The 27108-nt window shown below is 34.1% G+C and overlaps 2 protein-coding genes across 3 annotated transcripts; one reads left to right on the top strand and one right to left on the bottom strand.

Moving 5' to 3' along the window:
- Positions 1-371: 371 nt before the first annotated feature.
- LOC7470944 (DNA polymerase I A, chloroplastic/mitochondrial) lies at positions 372-8547 on the top strand. Of its 2 annotated transcripts, XM_024581395.2 has the most exons (13): positions 633-765; positions 897-1055; positions 1312-1912; positions 2803-2994; positions 3460-4136; positions 4499-4967; positions 5876-5971; positions 6559-6651; positions 6726-6920; positions 7127-7219; positions 7319-7531; positions 7635-7724; positions 7924-8547. In XM_024581395.2, exons 3-13 carry the CDS (start codon positions 1349-1351, stop codon positions 8083-8085), a joined length of 2844 nt encoding a protein of 947 aa, XP_024437163.2. In that variant the 5' UTR covers positions 633-765; positions 897-1055; positions 1312-1348; the 3' UTR covers positions 8086-8547. The 2 variants fall into 2 exon arrangements, with proteins under 2 accessions (XP_024437161.2, XP_024437163.2); XM_024581393.2 differs by lacking the exon at positions 897-1055 and having other exon boundaries at positions 372-765.
- A 103-nt stretch (positions 8548-8650) lies between these two features.
- LOC7454426 (microtubule-associated protein TORTIFOLIA1) lies at positions 8651-15471 on the bottom strand. Its single transcript, XM_024581397.2, has 6 exons — positions 14415-15471; positions 12188-12382; positions 11256-11358; positions 10528-11162; positions 9574-10449; positions 8651-9039 (listed from the first exon to the last, which is right to left on the bottom strand). The coding sequence occupies exons 1-6, from the start codon at positions 15150-15152 to the stop codon at positions 8842-8844; spliced, it is 2745 nt and encodes a 914-aa protein (XP_024437165.2). The 5' UTR covers positions 15153-15471; the 3' UTR covers positions 8651-8841.
- Between the last annotated feature and the right edge of the window lie 11637 nt (positions 15472-27108).

The raw sequence follows: 27108 nt of genomic DNA, 5'->3' as shown, positions 1-27108 counted from the left end.
TTTCAAAATATTTGTTTTTTTATAAATACATCAAAAAATATTTGTTTATATCAATACCTCAAAAAAAATTTAAAAAAAATTAAATCAATTTTTTAATGCAAAAACAAATATAATTTGAATCTAATAACTTTGGAACAAACTGTGATTTTTCCCAAAAGAATAAGAAATAAGATAAGTATCCACTGCATTGCTAGACCACCATATTCTCCATACACCCCCATTAAATGGCATATCTGTAAATAAAAAACTTCCCAAGCCTTAATTCCAAAACAAAAAATAATAATAATATTAAAATATTATCATACACAAAGACAAATATTTGGCAACCATAAAAAAATAAAACTGAGCTTTCCACCAAAAAAAAAAAAAAAAACACAAAACAAACAAACAACACAAGGGTTTTTAGACCTCTTGGCCTTCCCTCTTCCTCTTTGTCTCTCTGTGCTTATGGCCTCTGCCTCTGCCTCTGCTTCTTTCACAGTCCCACTTGCAATCCACCTCAGATAACACAAACCCCACCCAAGGCTCGATATATTTACACATATGCCACTAAAACCCTTGCTAGACGGCTCTTTTATACAGCAGAAGTAGAGCTGCTAAGCTGGGGAGGTTTGCTGAGGTTTTAGCTATGGGGGTCACCTGCACCACCACTCCTATTAGTCCCTTTAGGCCATTGTGCCCTTCTTATTTCAACTTATCTCGCTCGTGTCCTTGCTTTGCCTCCAGAGCTGCTTCTTCAAGGCCTTTCTCCGTTGCCCTTCACAGGTTTCTTCGCCTTTGCTATTAATGTTAAGGCCTTAATCTGTTGATTTATTAGTTTTTCTAACTTATTTTTTAGTTTTGGAAATTATTTAATACCCAGTTTTATTTTTTATTTGTTTGGGTTTTGAGTGCAGTGCAGTGAAGTGTAGGGCAGTGACGAGTTATCTTGATGGAATTTTCTGTTTTGTAATGAACAATGTGATATTTGTAGGCTTCTCAGTTTAGTCGATACTCACATTTTTGTCGGTTCATGTTGCTTCCTTTATGGCTTGCTTGACTATGAGGATATAAAGGTTCACTTTTTCTTTCGGGGTGTTCCAACAATTTTTGAGCAATCATTAGGGGTTTGTTGTTTTTAAAAAGAAATTGTTGTATTGATTTGGTTTATGTAGACCAGACTGATCAAATTGATTAGTGAGATGAATTCCCTAGTGTTGCATTTGGTAGCAATTTGATTGGTCTTGACTAAAAAAGTCAGTCCATGTTTTTTTACTTTCTTAATGGAATTTCGGTTTTGATGCTTTAATTTCTGTTCACTGTATTTGTTAGGTTTTGGGGGGAAATCCCATTGCGAGTAATTGATGGCATGCAAAGGAGAGACGAGAAGAGGATGGTAGTTTCAAGAATTTATACCCCTCCAGGTTTTGAGGTCACTACGATCCCATGTGATGGTACAAGAGCCTTGTGGAAGCAAAAAAGTATTGAACTGTTCAAGCAGAAACGTGAATATGATTGTAGCCCCTATTCATTTAAATACGAAAAGATGGATATTAATGCAATCAGAATACAGGATAAACCAAAGAGTCAGAAACAATTAATTTCCAGGGATGTTGGTCAGCTGATTGATAACAAAAGGCCAAATGGTTTATCTTCGAAGGACATTTTAAAAGAGGATGTTTTGAATAATGAATCATTCATGCAGAGAATGAAGAATGAGAAACAGTTCCAGTCTAACAAACTTGGACACACAGGGTCTGGTTCAACTGATAAAGCCCAGACCAATGGAAGACCTCATAAGCCTGGCATTCATGAAAGGCTTACTAATATTTATGAGAGGGTTCTGGTTGTTGATAATGCTTCCATGGCAAGGGAGGTTGTTAGTAAGCTTACAAATCAGTATAGGCATCTTATCCATGCTTGCGATACTGAGGTATGCACTTAAATTGTAATAAATTCTGTTTATTATTTTCCTTTCTGATGCAATTGCTCATACAGTAGATAGGCATGCCAGTGTAGACTGTAGGGATGCCCTAAGCAGATGTAGGCATGGACATATAAACTTAAATATATTAGCTCTTTGATGATTCAATGGCAACAAACTAAGCCCAAAATTGCATGATTAAATCAACACAAGATGCATGAATATGAAGCTGTTTCAGAGTGCAAGATTTGTATTGTGAGCAGTAATTTTAGTTAAAGGTTAATTTTTCAAGTTAATCATGCAGTGATTATGGTTTAAAAGGGACAATTTCTAGGGTTTGGAAGGCTGGAAATCGGATGAGTTTAAAAATGCTCAAATTTCTTGCAGACATTAAGAAATTAAACCAAATTCTAAGCCCAAACAGAATATTACTCAGGCTTCATATTGAAGTTCCAGTCAGAAGCAAGATGTTTGAGTTGCATTAAAGCTCAAAAATCCAAGAGAGGTAAAAGTTTCTTAAGACTTCTGTAAAATTAACCTTCATTCTAAACACAAACACTGCAGAAACATGTTTAATAAAAACAGGATATCACCTAGCTATGCAGAGATAGGCATCTCATGCTTGTCTTTAAGATTTATTTGGTTTACTTTAAACTAAATTTTCTCTGTTTTTTAGCTTTCAGCTTTACATTTATGGAATGGTCCTAGATGGCCCTGCTATGAATGTCAAACTTAATCTTACAATATTATGATATTTGAAATTTATCATTTGTGATTCTTGTAGATTCCTCATCACATTTTCTATGTCCATGACTTTTAAAGGATATGCATGTCTATCCATTTTTTGGAAATCCCACCTATGTAGATACTTTAAATTTCTGATCATAGTATCTTTATAGGTTGCCAAGATTGAAGTGAAAGAGGAAACACCCATTGACCATGGAGAGATAACATGCTTTAGTATTTATTCTGGACCGGAGGCAGATTTTGGAAATGGGAAATCTTGTATCTGGGTAGATGTTCTTGATGGTGGCGGCAGGGATCTTTTGCATGAATTTGCTCCGTTTTTTGAATCCCCGGACATAAAAAAGGTAAATTTTGTCAGTTTTGATTTGTTGATGCTCTCTTCATCTGCAGCTTCTTTAAAATAGCACTATGATCATTTAGATGTTTGATGTAATATCAGCATTGAGAGGTTACTGATGTGTATAAGCTTGATGTTGCAATTACTTTAGACCTTTGTATATATTTGGTGTCGGCAAAGACTTGGACTCTGACATTGTTTCCCCCCTTTGGAAATGGCTTGTGCTGTTAGCTAAGCTTAAAGTTAGATCTTATATGCTTTAATACTGGTATTTAGCAGTGAGAGGCATCAACTCTTTCCTTTTCCTTGTAAAGTAACCATCGGTGTCGACTACATTAAACAGTCCAGCCTTGTCTATGTACAGAATTCAACTGTTCATGCCTTGTCTTACATTTGCTTCAATGACTAGGCTGCATGCACAGTCCATGAATACAATTTGGACCAACGTTAAAGTTGCCTATCCTTTCTGCAGGTGTGGCACAACTACAGCTTTGATAACCATGTCATCGAGAACTATGGGATTTCCGTTTCTGGTTTTCATGCTGATACAATGCACATGGCACGATTATGGGATTCATCAAGAAGAATAAATGGTGGATATTCTCTTGAAGCTCTTACAGGTGACCAAAAGGTCATGCGCGGGGCAGAACCATGCTATAAAGAGTTGATTGGTAAAGTATCAATGAAAAACATCTTTGGCAAGAAAAAGGTGAAAAAAGATGGATCTGAAGGCAAATTGACCACCATTGCCCCTGTTGAAGAGCTACAAAGAGAAGCGCGAGAACCATGGATCTGTTATTCTGCTCTAGATGCAATAAGCACTTTGCAGCTTTATAAAAGCTTGGAAAGCCAACTATCAAAAATGCCATGGAATATGGATGGAAAGCCGGTTCTTAAAAAATCTATGTTTGACTTCTACCTGGAATATTGGCAACCATTTGGGGAGATTCTAGTTAGAATGGAAACTGAGGGCATGCTGGTTGATCGAGCATATCTTGCTGTGACGGAGAAGGTGGCCAAAGCAGAACAGGAGGTTGCTGCTAGTAGATTTCGCAAGTGGGCCTCTAGGTATTGCCCTGATGCCAAGTACATGAATGTGGGAAGTGATACTCAACTGCGCCAACTACTTTTTGGTGGTATTTGTAACAGGTAAAAGTTAAATTCTTCTGGAGGTACTTACATTTAGTTGTTCGTCCTTTAACTAAAAATATCAAAATGTTTATGTCATCAATTAGTCTTCTCATTGACTATACTTTCCAAGTATAAATTTGAGTCCTGTCCTGGGAAGGGAACACATTCTCCTAAATGTTAATTTCCTAGCAATTTGAACAACAGTATTTGTACCATGGAATTCTTGAATTCTGTAAATTAAGTTCTCTTGCATTGAAAAGCTTCTGCATGCTGTTGAATTGCAGTGACATTGCACTCTAGTTAGTACTGAATCTGATCTAAGCCAAACTGGGGTGGATGGGAAAAAACACCTTATTTGTTTTAATTGCTTTCCGTTGCAGCAAGGATCCCCTCGTTACTCTTCCCGAAGTTAAAACATTCAAAGTTCCAAATGTTGATAAAGTGATTGAAGAAGGCAAGAAGACTCCCACAAAATTTTGCGACATCAAGTTATGTAGCATTAGAGTTGATCTGCCTGTTGAGACGTATACAGCTTCTGGTTGGCCTTCAGTCAGCGGAGATGCTTTGAAGACCTTGGCCAGGAAGATTTCTTCAGAATATGTTGTCAATGATGCTGCTGGTTCGCAGTTAGATGATGTTGTCTTTGATGATTCTGAGACAATGACAGATGAAGATTTGGAATCAAAAGAGTTATCTGTTGTTGAGAATGAAGATGAATCTGGTCATGTAGGAAATCTGCGCAGGTTTCAAACACCAGAAGAAGGGATTGAGGCTTGCCATGCTATTTCTTCTTTATGTGAACTTTGCTCCATTGATTCTTTGATATCCAACTTCATCCTCCCCCTGCAGGTGATTTTTACTGCTATTTTTAGATGCCATTCCCTTTGATCATTTTGTTTAACATGCGTGATTAGATGCATTTATAGTGCTGTGGTGTTGTGGTTGCCTCAGTGTATTGGGGGCAATGAGGTGTTGTGGTTTGAGATATTTTTTCAATGGAAACATGGTTTGAGATTTTTGTAAAGCTGTAAAAAAAGAGGGTGTTGGGGGGGGGGGGCTATGATTTTGTGATGCAGTGGACTGCACTGTAGTCATGGTAAACTTCATACTGAAATTGACAGTCTACAAGCATATTTATAGACTTGAGTTATTCCTTCTTATAAAGGGAATAAGATTCCTAATAGGGATTCCTATGTCATAAACCTACACAAAGTCCCCCCCTACTATTGAAATTTTCCAACAATCTGTAAAACATAATTGCCCCCTAACTCTACTAACTAGAAGGCAACCTCTGCAGATACTGAAATCAGCTTCCCACATAATTAAAGTTTCTCCTAGAGGGACACATCTAGGTCAATCCAACCATTTAATCTTCCCGCAGAAAACTCAATCCAGCTCCTTTAAGGACACATCTAGCTTCCCACATAATTAAAGCTCAGACATGAATATTTCTTAAACGTTCACCTAAAGTCAAAGTTAAATCCTTAGGAGCATCAGGTTGTCTGCCTAGCCCACTCTGTGGTTCAAGCAAAATAATTGACAAGATAAAAAATGAAACTTTAAGATCCATTGCCAGTCTTCCCAGAAACCCCAATCCCAATAATGACAACGATGATGATGGTTGCTGTTTTCTTCTAATGATACTGTAACATTTTGATTTCAGTGTTTTGTTTAAGCATGTTTCCTGTCCATGCTTTTTTTTATACCTCCAAATCTTCATGGTAGTTCATCCTGATATCATTGTCTTTCTACCACAGAGCAGTAACCTATCAGGTAAGAGTGGGCGTGTTCATTGTTCTCTGAATATCAATACAGAAACCGGGCGCTTATCAGCTAGGAGACCAAATTTGCAGGTTTTTTCACCTCCTTTTTTAACATCTTAGAATGAACTTCTGAATTAATGACATCAATGTTCCATCAAAGATGCCTTTGTGCTTTAGATGAAAATCTTCTCATTCTTATGTGCTGAATGGAACATGACTTATTGTCAGTCAATAATATGTTTGCTGCTTCTATCGAATGTGTGTTTTGTTTTTCTGCTCCAGCTAGTCATAATTCATAACCACTATGAAATCTATTGTTGACATGAGCCCTTTAACTTTATATATATATATCATCCACTATTCCTATCTCGACAGCAAAAGCTCTGATTTTTATTTTTCAGGGGTGTCAATTACCAAGGCATTTTGTAGGATGGTTGGGAGTGTTGTTAGGATACACAATGGTTGAGTTTTCATGGTCGTTTATCAGTTAATTTTACAAAATTTTAAGACAAGAAAAGAAACTTGAATGTTGCTTTCTTTTTATATGCAGTGGAGATTAAAGAGTGTATAAGTTGATTTTACAAAATTTTAAGACGAGAAAAGAAGCTTGGATTTTATTTTATTTCTGAACGCAATAGAGCTTAAAGAGTGCTGACATCTTCTCTTCCATAAATCAGAATCAGCCTGCCTTAGAGAAAGATCGGTACAAGATCCGTCAGGCATTTATAGCTGCACCTGGAAATTCACTTATTGTTGCTGATTATGGGCAAGTAAGCATTTGAGTTATATACATAAATAAATCACTATATGTGAAGGTTGATTGAAATATGTTTTCATATCACAGCTGGAACTTAGGGTTCTTGCACATCTTGCCAACTGTAAGAGCATGTTGGATGCTTTCAAAGCTGGTGGAGATTTCCATTCAAGGACAGCTGTGAACATGTATCCGCATATTCGTGAAGCCATTGAGAAAAAGCGTGTGCTTCTTGAGTGGTATCCTCAACCTGGTGAAGATAAACCCCCAGTTCCACTATTGAAGGTGAATTGTGAATTATTCTTTGAACCTGCTTGTGGATGTGTTTCTCAAGTGAACGAATGGGATCTTTTTTGTGATTTTTTTTGCATGTGTTCTGCTTTAAAGGATTTGGCAATGTTTTTCTATTTTTTTTGTGCATTGTGTTATGTTTAAGTAGAATCATAGAATTTGGCTTCCCTAATTTTACTGAATGGGAACTTATATTTCAGGATGCCTTTGCTTCTGAAAGAAGAAAAGCTAAAATGCTTAACTTTTCAATTGCATATGGAAAGACTCCAGTGGGGCTTTCCAGGGATTGGAAGGTAACTTTACCGAATAAACCTAATCTAATTAGTGATCTGTCCTGATTTGCTTTGAGTCGTGTCGATCCACAGCATGGTCTTTACCATCTATTTTTCCAGGTTTCTGTGGCAGAAGCAAAGGAAACTGTTAATCTCTGGTATAAAGAAAGAAAAGAAGTGCTTAAATGGCAACAAGCTCGTAAGAAAGAAGCCAGAGAAGATGGACGTGTTCACACATTGCTGGGACGGGCTCGTGTCTTTCCTTCATTGACTGATGCTAGCTCTTCTCTAAGAGGTCATGTTGAGCGGGCTGCTATCAATACCCCAGTGCAGGTTCTTTCATTCTTTCTTATGCGCTTAAGTTTGCCCAATTCTACTCTCTCTCTCTCTTTCTCTCTCCCTGTCTCTCTCTATCTCATTTGGGTGACTGCTACAGGGTAGTGCTGCTGATGTTGCTATGTGTGCGATGTTAGAAATATCAAAGAACAATCGTCTGAAGGAACTTGGATGGAAGCTGCTTTTACAGGTACATATTATTTTTGTTGTTAACATTTGATGTTCGTTTCCTCTGATGTTTTGGCATATGACAGCAAGTTGCATCCACTTATATCTTAATTTCTACCTTTGATTTGAACCAAGTTGTCTCAATTGTAGTGTTTAGTTACCTTCTTCCAAGGATTTTTCATGCCATTACATAACAGCATGCCATTATAAAAAAAACACAGGTTCATGATGAAGTGATTTTGGAAGGACCAACCGAGTCAGCTGAGGTTGCCAAGGCCATAGTTGTCGATTGCATGTCCAAGCCCTTTGGTGGCAAGAATTTTCTTAAAGTGGACCTAGCTGTTGATGCAAAGTGTGCTCAAAACTGGTATTCCGCCAAGTAGGTATATGGTGCCATTGCGACAATTGGATCTCGATTGGGGTTGTGAAATCATATTTTGAGGTTTCTCCTACCTTGAGAATGGAGTTCTATTCCAGCAGAGTTCACATTTTTTATGTCAAGGCAGATTCCATACTTGGAACTATTTTGCTCCATGCGCAGTTCTCAATACAGCTAGTCAGCTACCATGAAGTCAAATTGCTGCATTTCATGATGTATCTGCACTGTTTTGGCCATGAATAGGCGAGGGTGTTTTTTTGTCCTGCTTCGGTGGCATCTTCAAATCTCATATGCATGGTGAGGACGGACATCTATGAAGTTGTCCTTTATATATAGATGCTATTTTAAGCAACCTGTAAAATCTCTAGTGAGTGGTGAGTTTAGGAGTTAGTACTAGTGCAATTGCATCAAGCATGTAAAAGATTGACCCGAATTTTATGAAAAGTAGTCATGGTAATTTGCAGCTGTTTATCTGTTCAAGAACCACCCACACGTGAGTGTATGAACTATGAAGTTTCTCCTTAACCAGCATCCTTCCAACTGCACAAAAGAATGAATTGATTTTCAGCTTGAACAAATCCACACATTAATGCCCCATTTAACTTGGATTAAATCCATATAACCCGTATGTTTGTTTGAAAAACTTGCCTTCCAATTTACATTTAATTCGTAAAATTCAGGACGTATAACCACATCACCCCAGTCAATTTGTTTATAAAAATACAGTATCCTAGTGCAAAATAGGTGCTTCAGCCATTGATTACTTCTCAAACTGTTGTATTTCAATTCCCCAGGCTGATGCCATCTGCAACAAAAGCTGGTCAGGTGCCCCACCTTCCCAGTCTTCTGGGGGCTCCATCGAGGTAGAAGCTTCATGCAAATTCAACAAAAGATCTTTCTTCAGTTCCATGGGAATGCCAAAGACATCTGATCCATTTTCTAACACAATTTCTGCCAACTGATAAACAAGCACCATCAAACCAGAGTGAGAAATCGGACAAATATATGATCTCCTTTTCCCAGCTTGTATTGGGGCGGGGGGGACACGAGGTATCATAGAGGGTTTGATGTAATGCCAAACATTAAACAGTAAGACAAGTCCATACCTGATGCCATATGTGATTAGCTAGACATTTTTCTCTTATCCATTACATCACACCCAGGCACAACAGGTGTTATTTATTGATGCATGATTCAAAACAGTTGGCGTGTGGCATCAATTTTTTACTGAAATAATGGGTTATTGGCACCTTCTATGACGCCTAGAAGAGGCGGGTGCGTGTGGCATCAATTTTTTACTGTTATTATTATGCACTCCAAGCAATTTTCTGTAGCAGCTCTAGAGGGAATTTATAAACATTTCTCAACCAGATACTCTGGCTTAGAGTGTTCCGCATGTTATTTATGCTATTAGCCTATTACTACAAGTTTGCGCAAAGAATTACTCAAATGAAGCAACTCGCATTTATATTCAGTGGAGGGAAACCCATACCTGCTGAATCCAAGACAGACATATATCAAACAAGTTCTGCTCCATTAGAAACTGTCCAATAGCATTCAGGACCTCACATGCAGTCTCATTGGAAAGTTGATCAACAACAGGACCTGATTTGTCCATAAGCTTCACAAGCAAGAGATCATCCCCCGTGGACACTACTTCAGCAAAAGCTGTATCCATGTCACCCATTTTGAGGGCATCCATTGCATTACTCCAAGATGTCCAGATAGGGTTCCTTTCTTGCCCAAAATCATCATCTCCCAAAGCTTCTGCAGTCATCTCAGGGATAGCCACTCTTGCTGTCCGAGCTAACCCACTGTCCTCCCCGGCCACCCGAATGGCTTCTAAGGTAGCTTCATCCTTTGAGGCTTGCCAGACACTTCTAGCAGAAGGCCCCTCACCATGCCTAACAGGTCCAGCCCCTTTATCCCAAGCTCTCCTGCTGCCTAACTGATCACTTTCATGTTCTGATCTAGGTGATCTGACATCCAAGGAACCACCACCTGGAGCTCTCCTTGAACCAGCCTGTCCATTCCTGGAAGCACCATATGTGGGAAAATCCCAAGCATCAGATGCATCAGATCTCCAATGAGAGCCCCTTCCTCTCATGCCTGGAGCTGTAACATCCAATTGGGAAAACCTTTCCCCAGAAGGGACCCGCCCATTGTACTTGGTACTAGAGTAGTCAGAGAAGCTATTATACTTCCCTGAAGGTCTATTAGAAGATCCCTCAAAACCCATAGCAAAGCTGTTACCTCTGCGACCTGATGATATTGTCAAATCATGTGCCAGGTCTTCAACAACTCTCTCAAGACCCCTAACTCTGTTTTCCAAAGTTACCATGCTGTTGTGAGACCCACCCATGAAGTCCTAAAACATCAAGTATCTCATTAGCAAAATAAAACATGCATAAGAACAATTTCCTTAAATGTAAAATTATATGCAGACCTGCAACATGTTCATGACATGAGCCTGTTGTCTCTCCAGCTGTAATAACTGTCTCTGGATGGCCAACCAATTTCCTTTATTATTTACAAAGGATCCTTCAGATTGACCATCAGATTTGGAGAAACCTGCACGACTGCCAGAAGACTCCCTCTGGTTTATGTCAAGCCTCTCATCATCAAATGCTCTGGTTCTTAAATCTTTTCCAGTAACTCCTCTCTCCATGGTACGGAATTTGTTGTTGAAAGCTCCATGAATATCATCTGATTGGCTGTTTCCCATGCGGTTTGACCTTCCCCTTGATTCAGAATCATTTGGTTCTGATTCTTCCTCATTGTTTGAATTTGAAGAATTGAGACATCTACGAGGAACTATTACTTCAACTGGAAAATCACCAGAACCCCTTTTTTCAAATTTCTGGAAGAATTCTGGGTTTAATTCTTTATCTGTTAAGGCAGGAGCTTTCTTTTTCAATATTACAACTGCTTTGTCAGGAATGCTTCCACCTTTGCTTTTTAATGCTGAATCTTTGGTTGGAGAAGTACCATTGGATGCATCCCTAGAGAATGACTCCTTTCTTCGGTCACTAGGATTTGAATTCTTATCTGACAACTCTGCTGAGTCATGACGCTCTCCATCTAAACATTAATTATAAAGAAAATGGTGATGAAGTAAAGGTTAGATATTTGAAGCTTCATTTACAGAAAGAAGAATATTACAGAAATACTCACCCTGAGAGGAACTTTTCTGATCATCAGGGACACCTTCTCCTTTCCCAGCAATCTTCTTCCACAATTGCAAGGCCTCTGTCATGCTATCTCTGACAGGTTTTATCTGTTAAGCCAATAAATGGTAACTAAATGGACACATTAATAGTTCAAAAGGCAGCAACAAGAAGCTTGAGCCTGTTTTCCATTATTCTTAAGCATTACATTTTAGTAAAAGCATACTTTTTCATCCTTAAACTATAAAATTTAACATATAGCTCTAAAGACTACACAACAACATAAATCTATGATATAAGAACCACGAGAATTATGTATTTTTGTTAAGTGACAGCTTGTAGAACAGTTTAGAAATGCCCTTCTTATCCTTCATTAGATTCGACATTTCATCCCAGAAAATTCAAGGCAGATTTTATAGGATTTCTTGAATTTTCTTCTGTCATATGAATTCAATAAAATTTTCATTGGAAAGAAATTAAATTAATAAGAGAAAAACGAGGGCCTGTCTTCACCAAATGAGGAGGAGCACTTGATACTTGAAAAGCATAAAAATTAAACAAAATTTTTTTTCCAAGTCAATCTCAATTTAACAAAATAAAAAAATGAGAAATTTTTTCTAAATCCAGAGAAACAAAACTTGGGAGCAGCTTTGTTGGTTTTTTCATCTTTTAACAGTTCCGGCGTTCGCTTCACAACATTAGGAACTATGCACGTTAAACGCAACTTAATTTATGCCTCAACAAGGTTACAAGAAACATTAAATAAAATGTATTCATCAGGCCATCCAACATGAATTCAACAATACAATCATAAAAACCAAGGGAAGCCCATCGTTCTTGAAAATTATTAAAGTGAGATAACCAAGAGTAGTCATTAATCCAGTAAAAAGAACATGCAAAGAAACAGTATGTAGAGGGAAAACAGTTTAAATAAGGTACCTTGTCAAAACGACAAGCCTCAAGCACAGTCAGGGTAGAAATAGCAACTCCATCTGCAATCAAGCTGCTCGAATGCAATGCTAAGGCAGTTAAAGCATCAGCTGCAGCTTTACGAGTTGCCCAATCTGTACTCCTGAGGCAGTCATGAATGCTTTGTAACAATGGTTCCAAGCCTTGTGGTGCAATTGATCCCAGCTGTAACAAAACACAACTTTCAATAAAATTCCTGGATTTTGCTTCTTTGTTGCTAGAATTTACAACTATCTAATTTGAGTTATGCTACTTCATAATCTCAAGACAATTAAAGTAGCTTCAATAAAAACCAGTAAGTTAGTTCATTGAATGGCACTTCAAACTGCTTAAAAAGTACTGCATTGAAATAAGCAGGAATCAGAGAAAGCTAACTAATTTATTATCACGGCAACTATTTGGAATTTACACCAACAGATTGAGGTTTTCAATCTTTTTCTCTCTCAAGCGCTACAATTTGGAGTAGGACAAATTATGAACCTAAACCAAATAAAAAAAAGTAACAAATGTTATGCCACACTCTAAATTCTCATCTCCTTTTAATTCTTTCAATCAAACATCAACCTTATCACCAAAAGAAAATAATGTACACTTCCAAAACATATATAACTGGTTGACATTGCCCAAACCTGCAACAAACTTTTCAAAACACCAAAAGCACGGCCTTGACCAGGAAATTCTTACTATTCAACAACCATGAAATCCTAGGGCGTAGCTTCTGAAATTCCCCCACACGCTATCTGCTGCAGCACATTCCACCATCTTCACCATATACATAGCAGCACCCAATTGCACACCTTTGTTTGGCGCCTGCGTGGCCTCAAATAATGGCTCAACCAACAACGCACTCTATCCTTCAAATGTAACCCCAACAAAACCCCATACGCGTCACAACAAGCAGTCCTAATACTTGAATCTGAATCTCTCAACCTTTTGATGATGTGGGAAATGATTTTGGTTGAACAGGGTAGTTTTAAATCATGATGACATTGGCAGTAAACCCTTTTGATAATGGGTTTATTGGTGCAGTCAGAGGAGGATTGATAGAGGGAGTTGTGAAGCACAGGAACTGCCTGGGGGCAGGGATTGCATAATGGAACGGAGCTTTTCCAAGGCAGCCTGATGGGTGTCATGATAAGCAAGTTTAAGAGAAAGCATGATTTGTTGCTTGAGTCCAATATTTGCTAACTGCATGGAAAAAGAAAATACTGCTGATGAGGATTTGGTAGGAGATTGGTTTAAGCGTATCACAGGTTTAGGGGATTTGAATACTTGTGTGTTCATTTTGCATGGTTTGCAGAGAAATGGGTTGTATACCAAAAGAGGAAAGAGAGTTTATCCCAGGGAAGAAAATGAGATTTCAGGGAAAGGCAGCTGTTAAGGAAGAGGCAAAAGTGATTGTAGAGAGGGATTACGGAAAACCTATGCCAATGTCCCAAATTTTCAATCCATGCTTTATAGATTATCAATAGATGCTTGGAGCAGATCTTCTTAAGTAATGCTAGAAAACTCAACCTTTTGGTCTCTTTCCTCCCATTTTTTGGCCATTCAAGCAAGTCACAAATTTAGACTAGCTAATTCCGAAAATTGACAAGTTTTTGGCTGGCTGAAGGATACAGTATGTAGTGCCTCCCTCTCCCTCTCTCTCCCTCTGGCACCTTTTAGTTTACAGATCAGAGAAGAAGGAAAAAAAAATATCCAGCCACAATTTATGTCTTCTTTCTTCAATGCTGATTGCCAAGATGATAAACACAGTGCATGATTAAACAAAACGAATGCAAAATTCCAAATTCTCGTTCCTTTCATTTCAATCGCTATTAAGCCTTAACCAAACATTGATCCATGCACAATGCCAAAACCCATATAAATCACACATAAAAACAACCACTTATCAAACCTGGCAAAAGCGTATCCTACAATTCATCATTCAACAGAATCACCACAGAAAGCTTAGATTCAATCACATCATCAGAACAACCAGTTGTTCCTTCTCCTTCCCAACAAAATATATTCGAACCACACAAAGAAAAAAAACAAAACAGAGCTCGAAACAAAAATTCATTTCAGCCACAATTTCTCATAAAACAAACAGACTCGCATAATTAACAATATACACCAACCAAATTATCATAAAAAGGAACACAGTTTACATATTGCCAAAATGAATAATAAAATCAAACAACCAAGTTTCACAAACCTGGGACAAACTCGTTACAACCCCCAATAAAGCTGCTTTGGCCTGGAAAATCTGTCCATTCAACAACTTACAAATCCTTGGACACAGCTTATAAAATGCTCCAATTGGCACATTACCACCACCATTATCCCCGTCTACAGAAGCACACTCCACCATTTTTTCCATACATATAGCAGCACCAGATTGCACAACTTTATTTTGCTCTCCCATTGCTTCAAACAAAGGCCTCACAAACAAACCCACCATAGGCCCCGCACCATTACTATCCCCACAGCTACCATTACCCTTCAAATACAACCCTGATAAAACCCCAATAGCATCCCTACAAGCATCTCTAACACTAGAATCTGAATCTTTAAGCCTCTTAACAATGCAAGAAATGATTTTTGTCAAATGGGGTACTGTTAAATCTCTATGAGATTGACAGGCAAGAGAAAGCAAATGTAAAGATTCTTTCTTCACAGAGGGTTTTGAATTGGAGGATTCAGAAAGTGAGTCATAGAGAGAGTTTAGTAACAGTGGTAATGCATCAGAAGAGATTGTTTCTGTTATTGTGCGAAGGTCTTCAAGGGCGATCTGGTGAGTGTCACGGTCTGCAAGTTTAGAGAGACTAGTTATGATTCTTTGCTTGAGTTCAACCATGGCCAAATGGGTTGATAAAGAGGAGGATCTTGATGTGGGTTGGTTTTGGTTCTGGGGTTTTGATGGTTTACTTGATTTGGGTGCTTGTGAACTCATTCTCAATGGACTCTTTCAGGGAAATGCAAAATGGGTTTTGAAGGAAATGGATGTTTTCAGAGAAAAAGATTGGAGCTTTATAGAGAGAAGTGCTAATGCGGTCGTGTAGAGGAGAAAGATGGGACCTTTTAGAGAGATAAAGGGAAAGAGTGAGAACTAAGGTAAGGAAGAGAGGTCTGGAGATGATTTCATTTGTTGGGGAGAGGAGGACATGTGAATTGTTGAAGAGAAAGAGGGTAGACAAGGTGAGATCTTGTGAGGTGTGAGAGTGAGGCAAGACAAAAAAGGGAGTTTTGCTTGTTTGAAAATCAAAGTGGCTAATTACAGATTAGATCACAGTAATCACTATTGCGATGTGAAAGGAGGAGGAGCCTCCAGCCTTTGTTTTTTCCCAAGTTGTCTTTTTGGGATCATCATGGTGGGGGTCATCCTATGGTCTGAAGTTTGGATCAGATGATCTGGACCATTGATTTGTATGACTGCTTAAGAAGTCAATATCTAATGGTCGAGAGAGTCCAGTTACATAAGTTGGACCCTTCTGAATGAGTTCTTTACTTGTAGGTATTCGCTTTGTACCCAATTTAAATTGTGATTTTTTTATTGTTTTTTTATTGAAAATAAATTAAAAGGTTGTTTTTAATTTTTTGTTGTTTTTTTATATTAACATAAAAAATTATTAAAAAATACTTAAAAATCATCAATTTAATATTTTTTTATACAAAAATAAATTAAACCACGTTTATCAATCCCAGCTTATATAAATCTTGATATGGGTTATATTTTGAAGAAAAATAATATGTTAAGGCAAAATTTAAAATAATATTATTTCATGATATTTAAAGCTAGCTTGAGTTTTTTGGTTTGTAATTATATTCGGGTGTATTTTGAAATTGTGTTTAAAATTGTGTTTGAAAAATATATTAAATTAATATTTTTAATGTATTGATATAAATAAATTTAAAAAGTATTTAATTTATTTTTAAATAAAAAATATTTTGAAAAGAAACGCAAATAAACAAAAATTACAACACTCTCATATATATATAGAGAGAGAGAGAGAGAGAACAATTTCTTATCATGAATTCTTCAATAAAGATGAATTACCCATTGAGTTGATGAAAAGTAAAGCTCCCGTGGGATTGAAAAGAGGATATAACCGACGCTGTCAATGTTCTTGTAATAGGAAACACGCTTTATAAGGTGGTTATTGCGTTTTTAGATTAACTATTGATGCGTGATTTTTTTTTTTTTAGGAATATATATATATTTTTTGTTTTTTGTTTTGAAGAAAATAATTTTATCAGGTTATTTTTCTTTTTTAGTCTTACGATTTTTTTAGTTTTTTTATTTAAAAGATTGTAATAATTTTTTGACAAGTGAGATTTTGATAAAAAAAATATATATTTTTAAGTTTTTTCTTATAATTATAATATTTTTAGTCTTTAAAAGGTTTAATTTGTAATAAATCAAATTATCTTTAGTTCCCAGCTGCGTCAACTATCCTCTAATCATGGCAAGTTTTCTAAAATTACATCTTGTCACAACAATCTTCATGATTGAAAGCGGTTTGGGAAAAATTGTATTCTCTTAAAATTCAAAAAAAAAATTGTTAATTTTTTTTATATATATTTTCATATTGTTTTAATGTGCTGGTCTCAAAAATAATTTTAAAAAAATAAAAAAATTATTTAAAAATATTTCTAAATAAAAAACACTTTAAACCGTAATCACTATCACAATCTCATGCTTTTAACTTAATAAAAAAATACAAGAAATCTGGGAATGAAGTTGTTGGAGTTTATAAATGAGAATAACTTTGAACCTTGAAAAAAATAAAATTATTAGTTACCTTACAAATTACTATATCAATTATTTTTTACTAAAATAACAGTATACATCAATTAAATTTGATCAAATCAAGCAAATTTTACTAAATTAATATCTCATCGGGTTTAATTAAAACCTAATATAAATTAAACTTACTATCATATCAAATCATGTTATGAAGAAAGTTTAAGAATTGTGTTTTATATTTTAGATTTTGGTTGTATTAAGATAATAAAGATGTGTTTAGTATTGTAGTTAAAATGTATTTACCTAAAATTTAAAGAGAAAAAATTATGTAAAATTATTGTTTTATATTTTTAAATTGTTAAAAAACAAATTAAAAAAATATTATTTTAATATTTTTCTAAAAACAAATTTAAAAAGCAAAACAGATACTAAAACACTAAAACAGAGATGGTATCTTCTAAGGTTGGTTTCCTTTGTATCTTTTAGAGAGTGTTTGAAAGTGTGGTGGTGGTTGCTTTTCAAAAAACAATTTACTTGGAAATGTATTAAAATATTTTTTTATTTTTAATATCAGCATGTTAAAATAATTTAAAAATACTATAAAAATAAAATAAAAATCAATTTTTTTTTTAAATGCAAAAACATACCACTCTTAAACTAATTAGCCACAGCTAGTGAACGAAAGCAATGGCTTCCAGTTTTGACTTTTAGACATCCAAGTTGGGCTTCTATTTTTTACTGGAGAAGTTGCAATGGGCCTAGCATTTCACGTCGCTTGTTCGTGATTAAAGACTTCTAAAGTTACGCTCCTTTAGAACTTTGTTGGGCCGAAGATTGTTTTTTCCTTTTTTTTTATTTATATATAAGATTTTTTATTTGTTTGTTTATTTCTGGCAATTAGATGCATTTAATTATGGCAACCGGAATTTTGCTGGGAGGTGTTGCAAAGTATGAAGAGCATAGGATTTGATTTGAAGATAGATTTTATAAAAATATTAGGTTTAACAGATCATCGAATCAATTCAATTAAAAAATTTGATCAAATTAATCAATTCACTAAAAACTAGCATTGTTAACCATAGAAATGATAATGATTTTCACAAGTTAAGTTCTGCTATATTTATGTTCTACTATATTTATTAGATATTTATATCATATTAATTGAGTTTCAAATATTTATATAGATATCAACTATTTGAGTATTATTTATTATTTAATATAAAATAAAATAATAATATATATTTGAGGGTGTGCCTGTGACAGAAATATAAATGTCACACACATATTATTATTGTTATTGTTATTATTATTATCATTTGGGTTTAATAATATTCATTTCTTATTTATTATTCGTAAGATAAAATAACTATCCAAAAAAATTTATTCTTTTAAGTTGATATTCATAGAGTTTGAATTAAAATTATCATCCATAATTATCAAAGAACCATCTCAACCAAAAAATTTAAGTTTTTAGGTAAGGTCTCAAGATATAATTTATATTATTCTCTAACACACCCTCTCAAGTGAAAGTCCTTTGAGCTTGAAACCTACACAGACTCACATTACCTTGTGTTTAATTTTTATCAAATAAATAGGGATGATGAGATTTGAACTCATGACCGCTTGGTCATCAAGACTCTGATACCATGTTAAAGAACTATCTCAACTCAAAAACTTAAACTTTTAGGTAAGGTCATAAAATATGATTTATATTATTTTCTAACAATAATCAATCAATATCTCATCTACTTAGCTAGAAATTCTACCCGAATTAAGCCATGAATCCTAAGTTTTCCAAGTCGATTTATTGAGTAAAAGAAGTTTAACAGCTATTATAATGAAGAACACTTGAATGTTTGAGAAATTCATCTCGGAGTAAACAATTGTGCTACCGTTCATGGCATAAGTACATTTTATGGACTTCCTTCCAGTTGCTAATTGTTTGAAAGTTTAGTGTATATGTGGTGAATCAATTGTAAATTGCATTTGCAGGTGCATGTTTGTTTCTCTCTATTCACCCTAGTACTATAATTATCATCTTGTTCTTTTAAAAAAAAAATCAATTAACTTGTTATTGAAATAAAACGGTATTTCTTGTAGAGTTTATTAGTTATTATAAAAATATTTAAGGATAATTTGATCTTTTAACTTTTAAAATCAACAATTTAAATAATTTATTATCCTTGAAATGGAAGTTTTTTCAAAGCATTGATAGAGGATAATTTGATATTCCTACATTTCTAAAGCATAGCATAAAGACTAAATTACTATTTATTGCATTTTTTTTCAAACCATCATTCAAGGGTAATTATTAAGTTGACTTAGGAACAATTTTATGTTTTGATAAATATAAATATTATTTTTTAAAACAATGGCTAACACGTGTGCTAGTAGATGACACTTATGCCATTCATGCAATATGTGAGGTGTCTTCTCACCTCTAAACTTCACCTTCTGTAATAATATTAGAAGTGCCATATATATTTTTTTTTCAATGGCGTGACGCGTATACATGACGGTATAATAGTTGGGTTCTGGTGGATTTTTGATTGCTATTATTTTATTTTATTTTTTATTTTTTTGAATTATTTTTTCTCTTTAATTTTGTCTTTTATTATTTTGTTTCATTTAATTTTTATATCAAAATTTATTCTTATTTTTTTATTGACTTTTTTTTTCACTTTTCTAATTGAATTTTTTTTCAATTTTGTTTATCCATGTTTGATTTCAAATTATTTCTATAACAAATTTAGTATTTATTCTTTTAATTATTATTTATTTTCTTTTGGATCATTCTTAAATTTTTTTATTCAATTTCATCCATCTGAATTTTGTTTATTTAAAATTTTGTGTCTTTATTTTTTCAGGATTTGCCTTCTACATGGTTAATCTTAAGCTCATGACTAGGGTTGCGAGCTTCAAAGATTAATACAAATTGGCTTTTATCTTTATTAAGTTATTTTTAAAATTAATTTTTTTAAAATTTTATCATTCAATATTTAATTTATTGAGAATTCATTTTGTTTTTTTTTTTTAATTTCTTTCTTACATGATTATCTTAATCATATACCAATGGTTGCAGGGTTAGTGGAATAACTCAAGTTGACTTAATTTTTTTTTCATTGTTTTTTTTAATTATTTATTTTTTCAATTTCATCTTTTAATATTAAGTTATTTAATAATTAAATTTTATAATTTTATTTAATTTATTTTTGACAGAGGTAATAATCAAGTCTTAAATTTCACATGTTAATTCACATAAGCTTGAGTCAAATTTTTTATTATTAATTTTTTATATCATGTTACTTTATTTTTATTTGTTTTATTTAAATTACCCGAGTATATTTTATGCCATCGAGCAGTATAGCGCGGGCCCTATCTACCGGCGTGTCTTTGCGTGTTACTGTTCTTCTAGATAATATAACTCGAGATGCACTTGTCAACTCAAGTGGGTTACCTCACAAGACTGCAATATTTTTCAAGCAAGTTGCAGGGATTGCAGATACTTGTAAAGAATCAAAGACGTAAATGGATGAGAAAAACAGCCCCGGTCTTCTGATATAAAGATATTGGTTTATGCAACAAATCAATTATTAAGCCATCTCAAGTCTTTTTTGTTTTTTTATTAATATGGATGATATTTGACTAATTTGTATATATCTTGATTAATTTTATGAATTTTAAAATTAATAATTATGATGTGAAATTTATAAAACTCAAATAAATTATTTAAAAAAAAACAAACCCAAAATCTAAAGAATTAAACTTCACCGCTCTTGTTCTAAGCCATCTCAAGTTTTAAAATTATCAACAATCGAAAATTGGGTTCATTAGGACATGAATTTTCTTTTAGCTTCAGTCCATTGACAACGACACGGTAGCTAGCTATTTGCTAATTTGCTAATCTACAGGTCACAAGCTGTTGCTGTCTGGTCTTTGCCGCAGGAGTCAGAATTCACTGAGACATGATTGGTTGCTCTTCCTTTTGACCAGTCACTGACATAAACGTAGACAAAGACACAAAAGCACTCCTCGTAAAAAGTTTACAGTTCATTACAAAGTTTGACCTTGGATTAGATATCTCCTTGGAAGGCGACATCATCCCACGTCAATGATTCTTAAATCAACCTAAAAATAGCATGAACTTTTAATGCAAGGATCCCCAGTTTCTATCCACAATTCTGGGGTTCGTTTCAAGGTCAGATTCTTGATTGTTGGTGTCGTCTTTGAATTTGGGTGGCCTAAAAAATCTTAGTTTCACAGGATTGCCTTGCTTTCGATCTTGGGCATGATTTTTTTTTTTATCTCCTTCTCCTATGATGCACTTGATTGTTTGCGGTTTGACTTGTAGGTTGTTTGGGTTCTTTTGTTTCATTTGGGGATTTATTTTGGGTCATCTTAATGATATTGATGGTTTCCGAAATCTGGATAAATCTATCTATCTGATCTTGCGGTTCGTTTTGCTTTCTGCATTTTACATACAAATATGCGTTCAATATCTATTGTTGATCATGTTTTGATCCCTACAATTTCCGGATCCTAATTGAGCATGTTAAAAGGAACTTTGATGAACTTATCACTAGTGTTACAGGTTGCTGGATCTTTACTCATTTTTTCCAAGCTCATGTTTGATGAATGTTATCAGTTGCTAGATTATACCTCCTGTTTTCTTAGGAGCCAAACAAACCATTTCCGTTTCTTCATTTTAACTCTTCTGGGAAGACATTCACTAATCTGATTTGTAGCTAGTCAGTTCTTGTTGTTAATTCCTGTCTTGCAATTGTCTCGATCAAAAACACATCACTCTCATCGTTGGGATGATATGACGCTGTAGAGCATTCTGCATTTAAATCTGCCATCCAGTTTACTAGAGATTTTGTTGTTTGTGTGTGTGTGTGTGTGTGTTTTAGCTCTTCACTTGTTGGCATGGTCTCAAAACCAGAACTCTAGTGCTAATAATATATGCAGATTTCTTCAACTAAGAAGTATCACGTACATGCAGGGTGTCTTTTGCATAACAGGTTTGTGAAACTCTTTGGCTGCAAGCCTGCAATTATCCCAGCAAGCTCTAAAGGCTAATGTCAAAACACTAGTAGATAGAGCTCATAATTCTGGTTGAACAGATATAGAAACATGGTTCAGAAACTAGAAGCTATCAAGGGAGGTGGAGGATCTACCAGGGTGGGTACCACCGGAACAATTGGTGCTCTGATAACAAGGGAGCTGGAATCAATTAAACCCTCCCCACGAGCATCAGCATCTGTTCAAGCTAAGCCTGGAACTATTCTTGTTTCGGTTCCCTGTAGTGCAACTACTCCTAGAAAACTACAAGCAAGAAAATCATTAGATGAAGCAAGCAGCAGCGGCATGAATCGCAGAAGCCCTGAAACTCGTCAGAAAATGAAAAGCTTCAATAAAAGCACCCATCATATGCCGATTTTTGGCTCTGATAGTATTATTTTGGATAGAACGCCAAGTAGGGAGAAATCTGACAAGAAAGCAACTAAAATTGTGGAAATCGTGGACATAAGATGTGGTAGCCCAGATAGAACTTGGGCTAACCCTATAACAAGTAAACTTAAGAAGCTTGGTTTTTCAAAGCTATCTGAGAGCACTGTCTAAGCTTGCAGCTTTCTTGACCTCAGATTTCAGGTTTCTATAACTGAATCCTGAAATCCTTACTGGCCGACTGCTATCAGACACTTCCACCACCGAACAAATCCTCGGTAGGCGCCTGCTTCCTCCTTTCAGTTTCTTTTTCGGGGTTGTCAGTGCAGATCCAAGAGTGGTTTTGGATTGATTTCCAGTAGAAGCCATGGCAGTTATACGGGGCTGAGGCTTCTGTGAGCTTCCATGGCTTAATTCGAGCTGGCTGAAGTACTTGAGTTCTTGCATTACGAGGGACCCAACAGTGCCTCTCGTGGCTATTTGTACAGGGTTTTGCGCACCCATATCTTCAAAGGCGCTTGCAGCCATGGCGCTGGACTTACGCATGTTGTGTCTGTTCAGTTGAAGGAGGCTTGCAGATGAAGAGAGCTGGTTGATGGTCTCTGTCTTGGTGGGCAAACTGCTTTGAGATAGCGCCATCTGGTGATTGGCTTTATACTCACCCAGTGTTTTCACTTGAATTCTTCACCTCATGTTCTTTATCTAGAGCGAACAGCACTGGATTTTATAGATTAGATGGCGACATTGTCATTGTTTTCATGTGCCTGCACTTAAAACATTTAATTTACTAACCACTGTACTTTTCTTTTTTTGACTACTTGCTCTCTCCTTCACATGTTGCTCGCTGCATATGTTTTGGTTCTGACTTGAGATTATGATCGGTAATGACACAATTATCTGATAACAGTGGCATGATAGGTTCATCATGCCCCCATACAGCACAACTTTGCTTCCCAGTCGGTGTCAGAATGATGACGTGAGAGGCTCAAAAGGAGAGATGACTTCTTTCCGGTACATTTTTAAGGTGCAGTTTGGAAGGTCTAAACAATGTTTGATAAAAGATAATGTTTTTTATTTATTAATGTTAAAAATAAATTTAAAAAAAAATAATAAAATATTATTTTAATATTTTTTAAATAAAAACTACTTTAAAAAATAAATACAGCAATAAAATTTAGCTTGGTAGATGGTTATTGTCTTGAATGGTAAGGCAAGAAAAGGTAAAAATGGTTTGTAGTTTGGTGCATCAACCTTGAGTGCTTTTCAGGTGTGGGCGCAGTTGCTTGTTCTACTGATAGTGGATGGGAAGGGCATGGGAAAGACATGAATGGCATTTATTTTTTTAATTTTAAAGTTTAACTGAATTATTCAGGTTTTGAATTTATATTTTAATAGTTATAAATTTAAATTTTTTTAAAATCATTAAAAATTTACATGATTGTTAATTTTAAGACTCATAGAATTACTTGAAATGAATACAAACTAGCTGAGAAATCCACATTAATTAAAAAAACATACATATTTTTTACAAAATATGTTACATGAAACTTTTTTTTTTAAAAAAAAAAATCAAAGATTAAAGTAACTCAAATTAATACACTAGTGGATAGAAACTGCTGCTTGGTGACGATCCAAAAATCAAAGAGTTACTAAGAGCTGTAGCATGATGAGACTTTTTATTTTTGTATTTTTTTAAAAAATTAATTTTATTTAATTTTTATTTAATTCAAAAAAATTCCCGATATCAAAGCTGCAGATGGACGAGCTGCTCTCGATAGAGCAAACGAAGAAATCAAGGATTTCATCCTCGGTTTTTCTGTTCAGAAGGCATCATGATCTAGATAATTGTACTATTTTGTTCGGATTTAATGTAAATTTTTATGGGGTTTGCTTGGCTAATTTATTTATTTATATGAATTTAATTTGGTTTATTTGATATATTGCTGTAATAAAGATTCGATTTCTTGAGATGATTATTTCTATAAAACTACTGTCTCGGAAGTATATGTATGCATTTTATTTATATTATTATTATTATAGAATTTATAAATGAAGTATCTAATAAATAAAATATTTATTTAGAGAAGGAGCCTATCATACAAAATGGCGGTAATTAGAGTTCTGTTAGAATTAAAGTTAAGATATGCATGCAAATTAATTAACTATATAAAGGATAATGTTAAAAATTATAAATGCGAAGTTATAAGTACTTCATTCGATGTGGATTACAATAATAAAATAAATATTTTACTTTTTTAAAAAAACTAAATTGTTTATTAGAAATAATAGTCATTATAAATTTGAATGTGAATAATTTAGTCTTTTTATATATTTTACACAATACAATTATTTAATTTATCTTAAAAGCAAATAATTTTTAATTTGGGCTATTAAAAATCAAGATTTCTTTAACTTGCTTATAGGGGTTTATTTATGGTTTCATTTTTTTTTATTATGTGGTTTTATGGGCAATCTTGTATTTTAATAAATATAAAAAAAATGAAAAAAAATGGATGGAATGCGCATTACACGCGCTAGCAAGTCGCCCCATTATGTTCAAGCAGAGTGTGCCACAACTTACAATGGCAAAAAACTGTCTTCCCTTGTGTTTTTCAAATCATCATGGTAGAGCCTATCTCCTTAGGCGATTTTCTTTAATTAACCTTTCTTTTAATTAACCTTTCTTTAATTAACCTTTCTTTTATTATGTGGTGTAATTTTCTTTAATTAACCTTTCTTTCTTTAACTTTTTTTCCCTCTTGATTTTCATGCTTGATCTTCTAAAACTTTATAGCAGTTTTCAATTTATTTTTCTTTCAGATTTAGTCTCTATTCTTTTCAATTGATTTTTTTATTTGAATTAATTTATAGAATTGAAATATGCTTTCAATCTCATCCTCCAATTCTTTTATCTGATAAATTTGGTCCTTATTTTTTTATTTCTATTTATTTTATTTGAGATCATTCTTAAAATTATTTTTTTTTACAATTTCATCTTTCTTCATTTTTTATTTCTATTTTTTTACTGTGAATTTTTTTTAAAAAAAATATATATTTTTTTGATTTCATCATTCAACATTAAATTGAGTTTCTTGATTGAGCTAGAATTTAGAATTTAACGAGTTTTGAATTTGAGAGATTAAGTTTGGTTTAAGAGAATTACTTAGGTTCATTTGTTTTTTTTTTTAAACTCGTGTTTTTTCAGTGTCACCTTTCAACATTTAATTTAATTGGAGATTGAGCTCTGTTTTTTTTTTTCTATAGAATTTTTCACTAATTTTGAAAATGACCCAAGATATCTTGGGTCTTTTTATTTTTCATTCTTTATTAAATTTAGCTTTATTAAAAGAAATTTTGGTTTTGAGTGAAATTAAATCCATTGTTTAAATATAAGAATGATATGGTCATTTCATGATATTTTAGTTTTCAAGGTCGTTACTCTGGAAAAGCATGCGATCTCTTTTAGTGTTGCCATGTAGTCTTTTACAATGATGTTGGAACCATCTCACTGAGCTCTTTTTGGTTGTGGGCTACTGGCCATGGCGGAGCAATGACGAGTCTCTGATGAGCTTTTCTTTCTTGTCCTTCCAAGTATGATATTAGTAACTCATTTTTTTATAATTGATCATTTATAATTTTTTTGTTTGATTATTAAATTTATTGGACTTATGGAATTTAGTAAGGTCAATGACATGAGTCTCATATTGTTTTTACTTCTTTAAAAACACTATCATCGCTCTTGTTTTATATACTAGGAATAATTTGGTTCGGCTCGCGGTGTAGCGTGAGCCACCAATCTAATTCTACTCAAGGCAATTTTTTTTTAGTTGATATTTTTTCATTTTTAGCTTTTAATAATTGGTTGATTAGAATTGGGTTTTCTATTTTGTTTCGATTTGGGTTTTATTATTACGGTCTGATGTCCTGGATTGCAAGTTAACCATAGGTAGCTTGTGTCAAGCCAATGTATCGTCATGTCAATATTAAAAAAAAAACAATGTTGTTGAATATATAACCATCTTAACATATTAAAAATATTTCATCTAGCATGCATTGAATTTTTTTAATTTCTAACGTTTTCATAACTTTTTTTAAGGTTAAAAAAAATAATTTAACCTACAGGATAACATAGACCAAAAATCCAGTTAATATTTAGAGGGTGCTTGGCAGTGTAGTAGCGGTTGCTTTTCAAATAACTTTTTGTGCCAAAATGCATGCCAATGATATTTTTTTATTTTTTAAAAATTATTTTTGACATCAGCACATCAAAACGATCCAAAACGTACAAATCATATTAAATTTTAGCAAAAAAAAAAAAAAATATTTAGGAACGCGGTTTGCACCGCGTTCCCAAACCGCACCGCGTTCCCAAACATGTTCTTAGATTTCTAAGGTGTCATTGTCTCGTATATTTTTTTAATTAGCATATGAATGATTATTTGATCCAACAATTTTGGAGAAGCTATGTGTTTTTCATCAACCACAAATATTCTAGTGAACTATTTTAATTGATTTGAATATTATTTAAGGAATTTTAATGAATTTCAATTAATGATTTAAAGAAAATGGTTAAATTATAAATTGTTTTATCATTCCATCACAAAATTGAATATTATTGCAAATGAGATCACCAACAAAATTATCGACAAAAAATTACATCTTGCGTTGGTGATCTAATTTACATAAAAAAAAAAAATATTTCTCGTGGAATCCA

This window comes from Populus trichocarpa, chromosome 11 (assembly GCF_000002775.5).
Source record: "Populus trichocarpa isolate Nisqually-1 chromosome 11, P.trichocarpa_v4.1, whole genome shotgun sequence".
Taxonomy (NCBI): domain Eukaryota; kingdom Viridiplantae; phylum Streptophyta; class Magnoliopsida; order Malpighiales; family Salicaceae; genus Populus; species Populus trichocarpa.
Note: the sequence above shows the minus strand (reverse complement) of the source record. Positions and strands in the feature narration are given on the sequence as shown.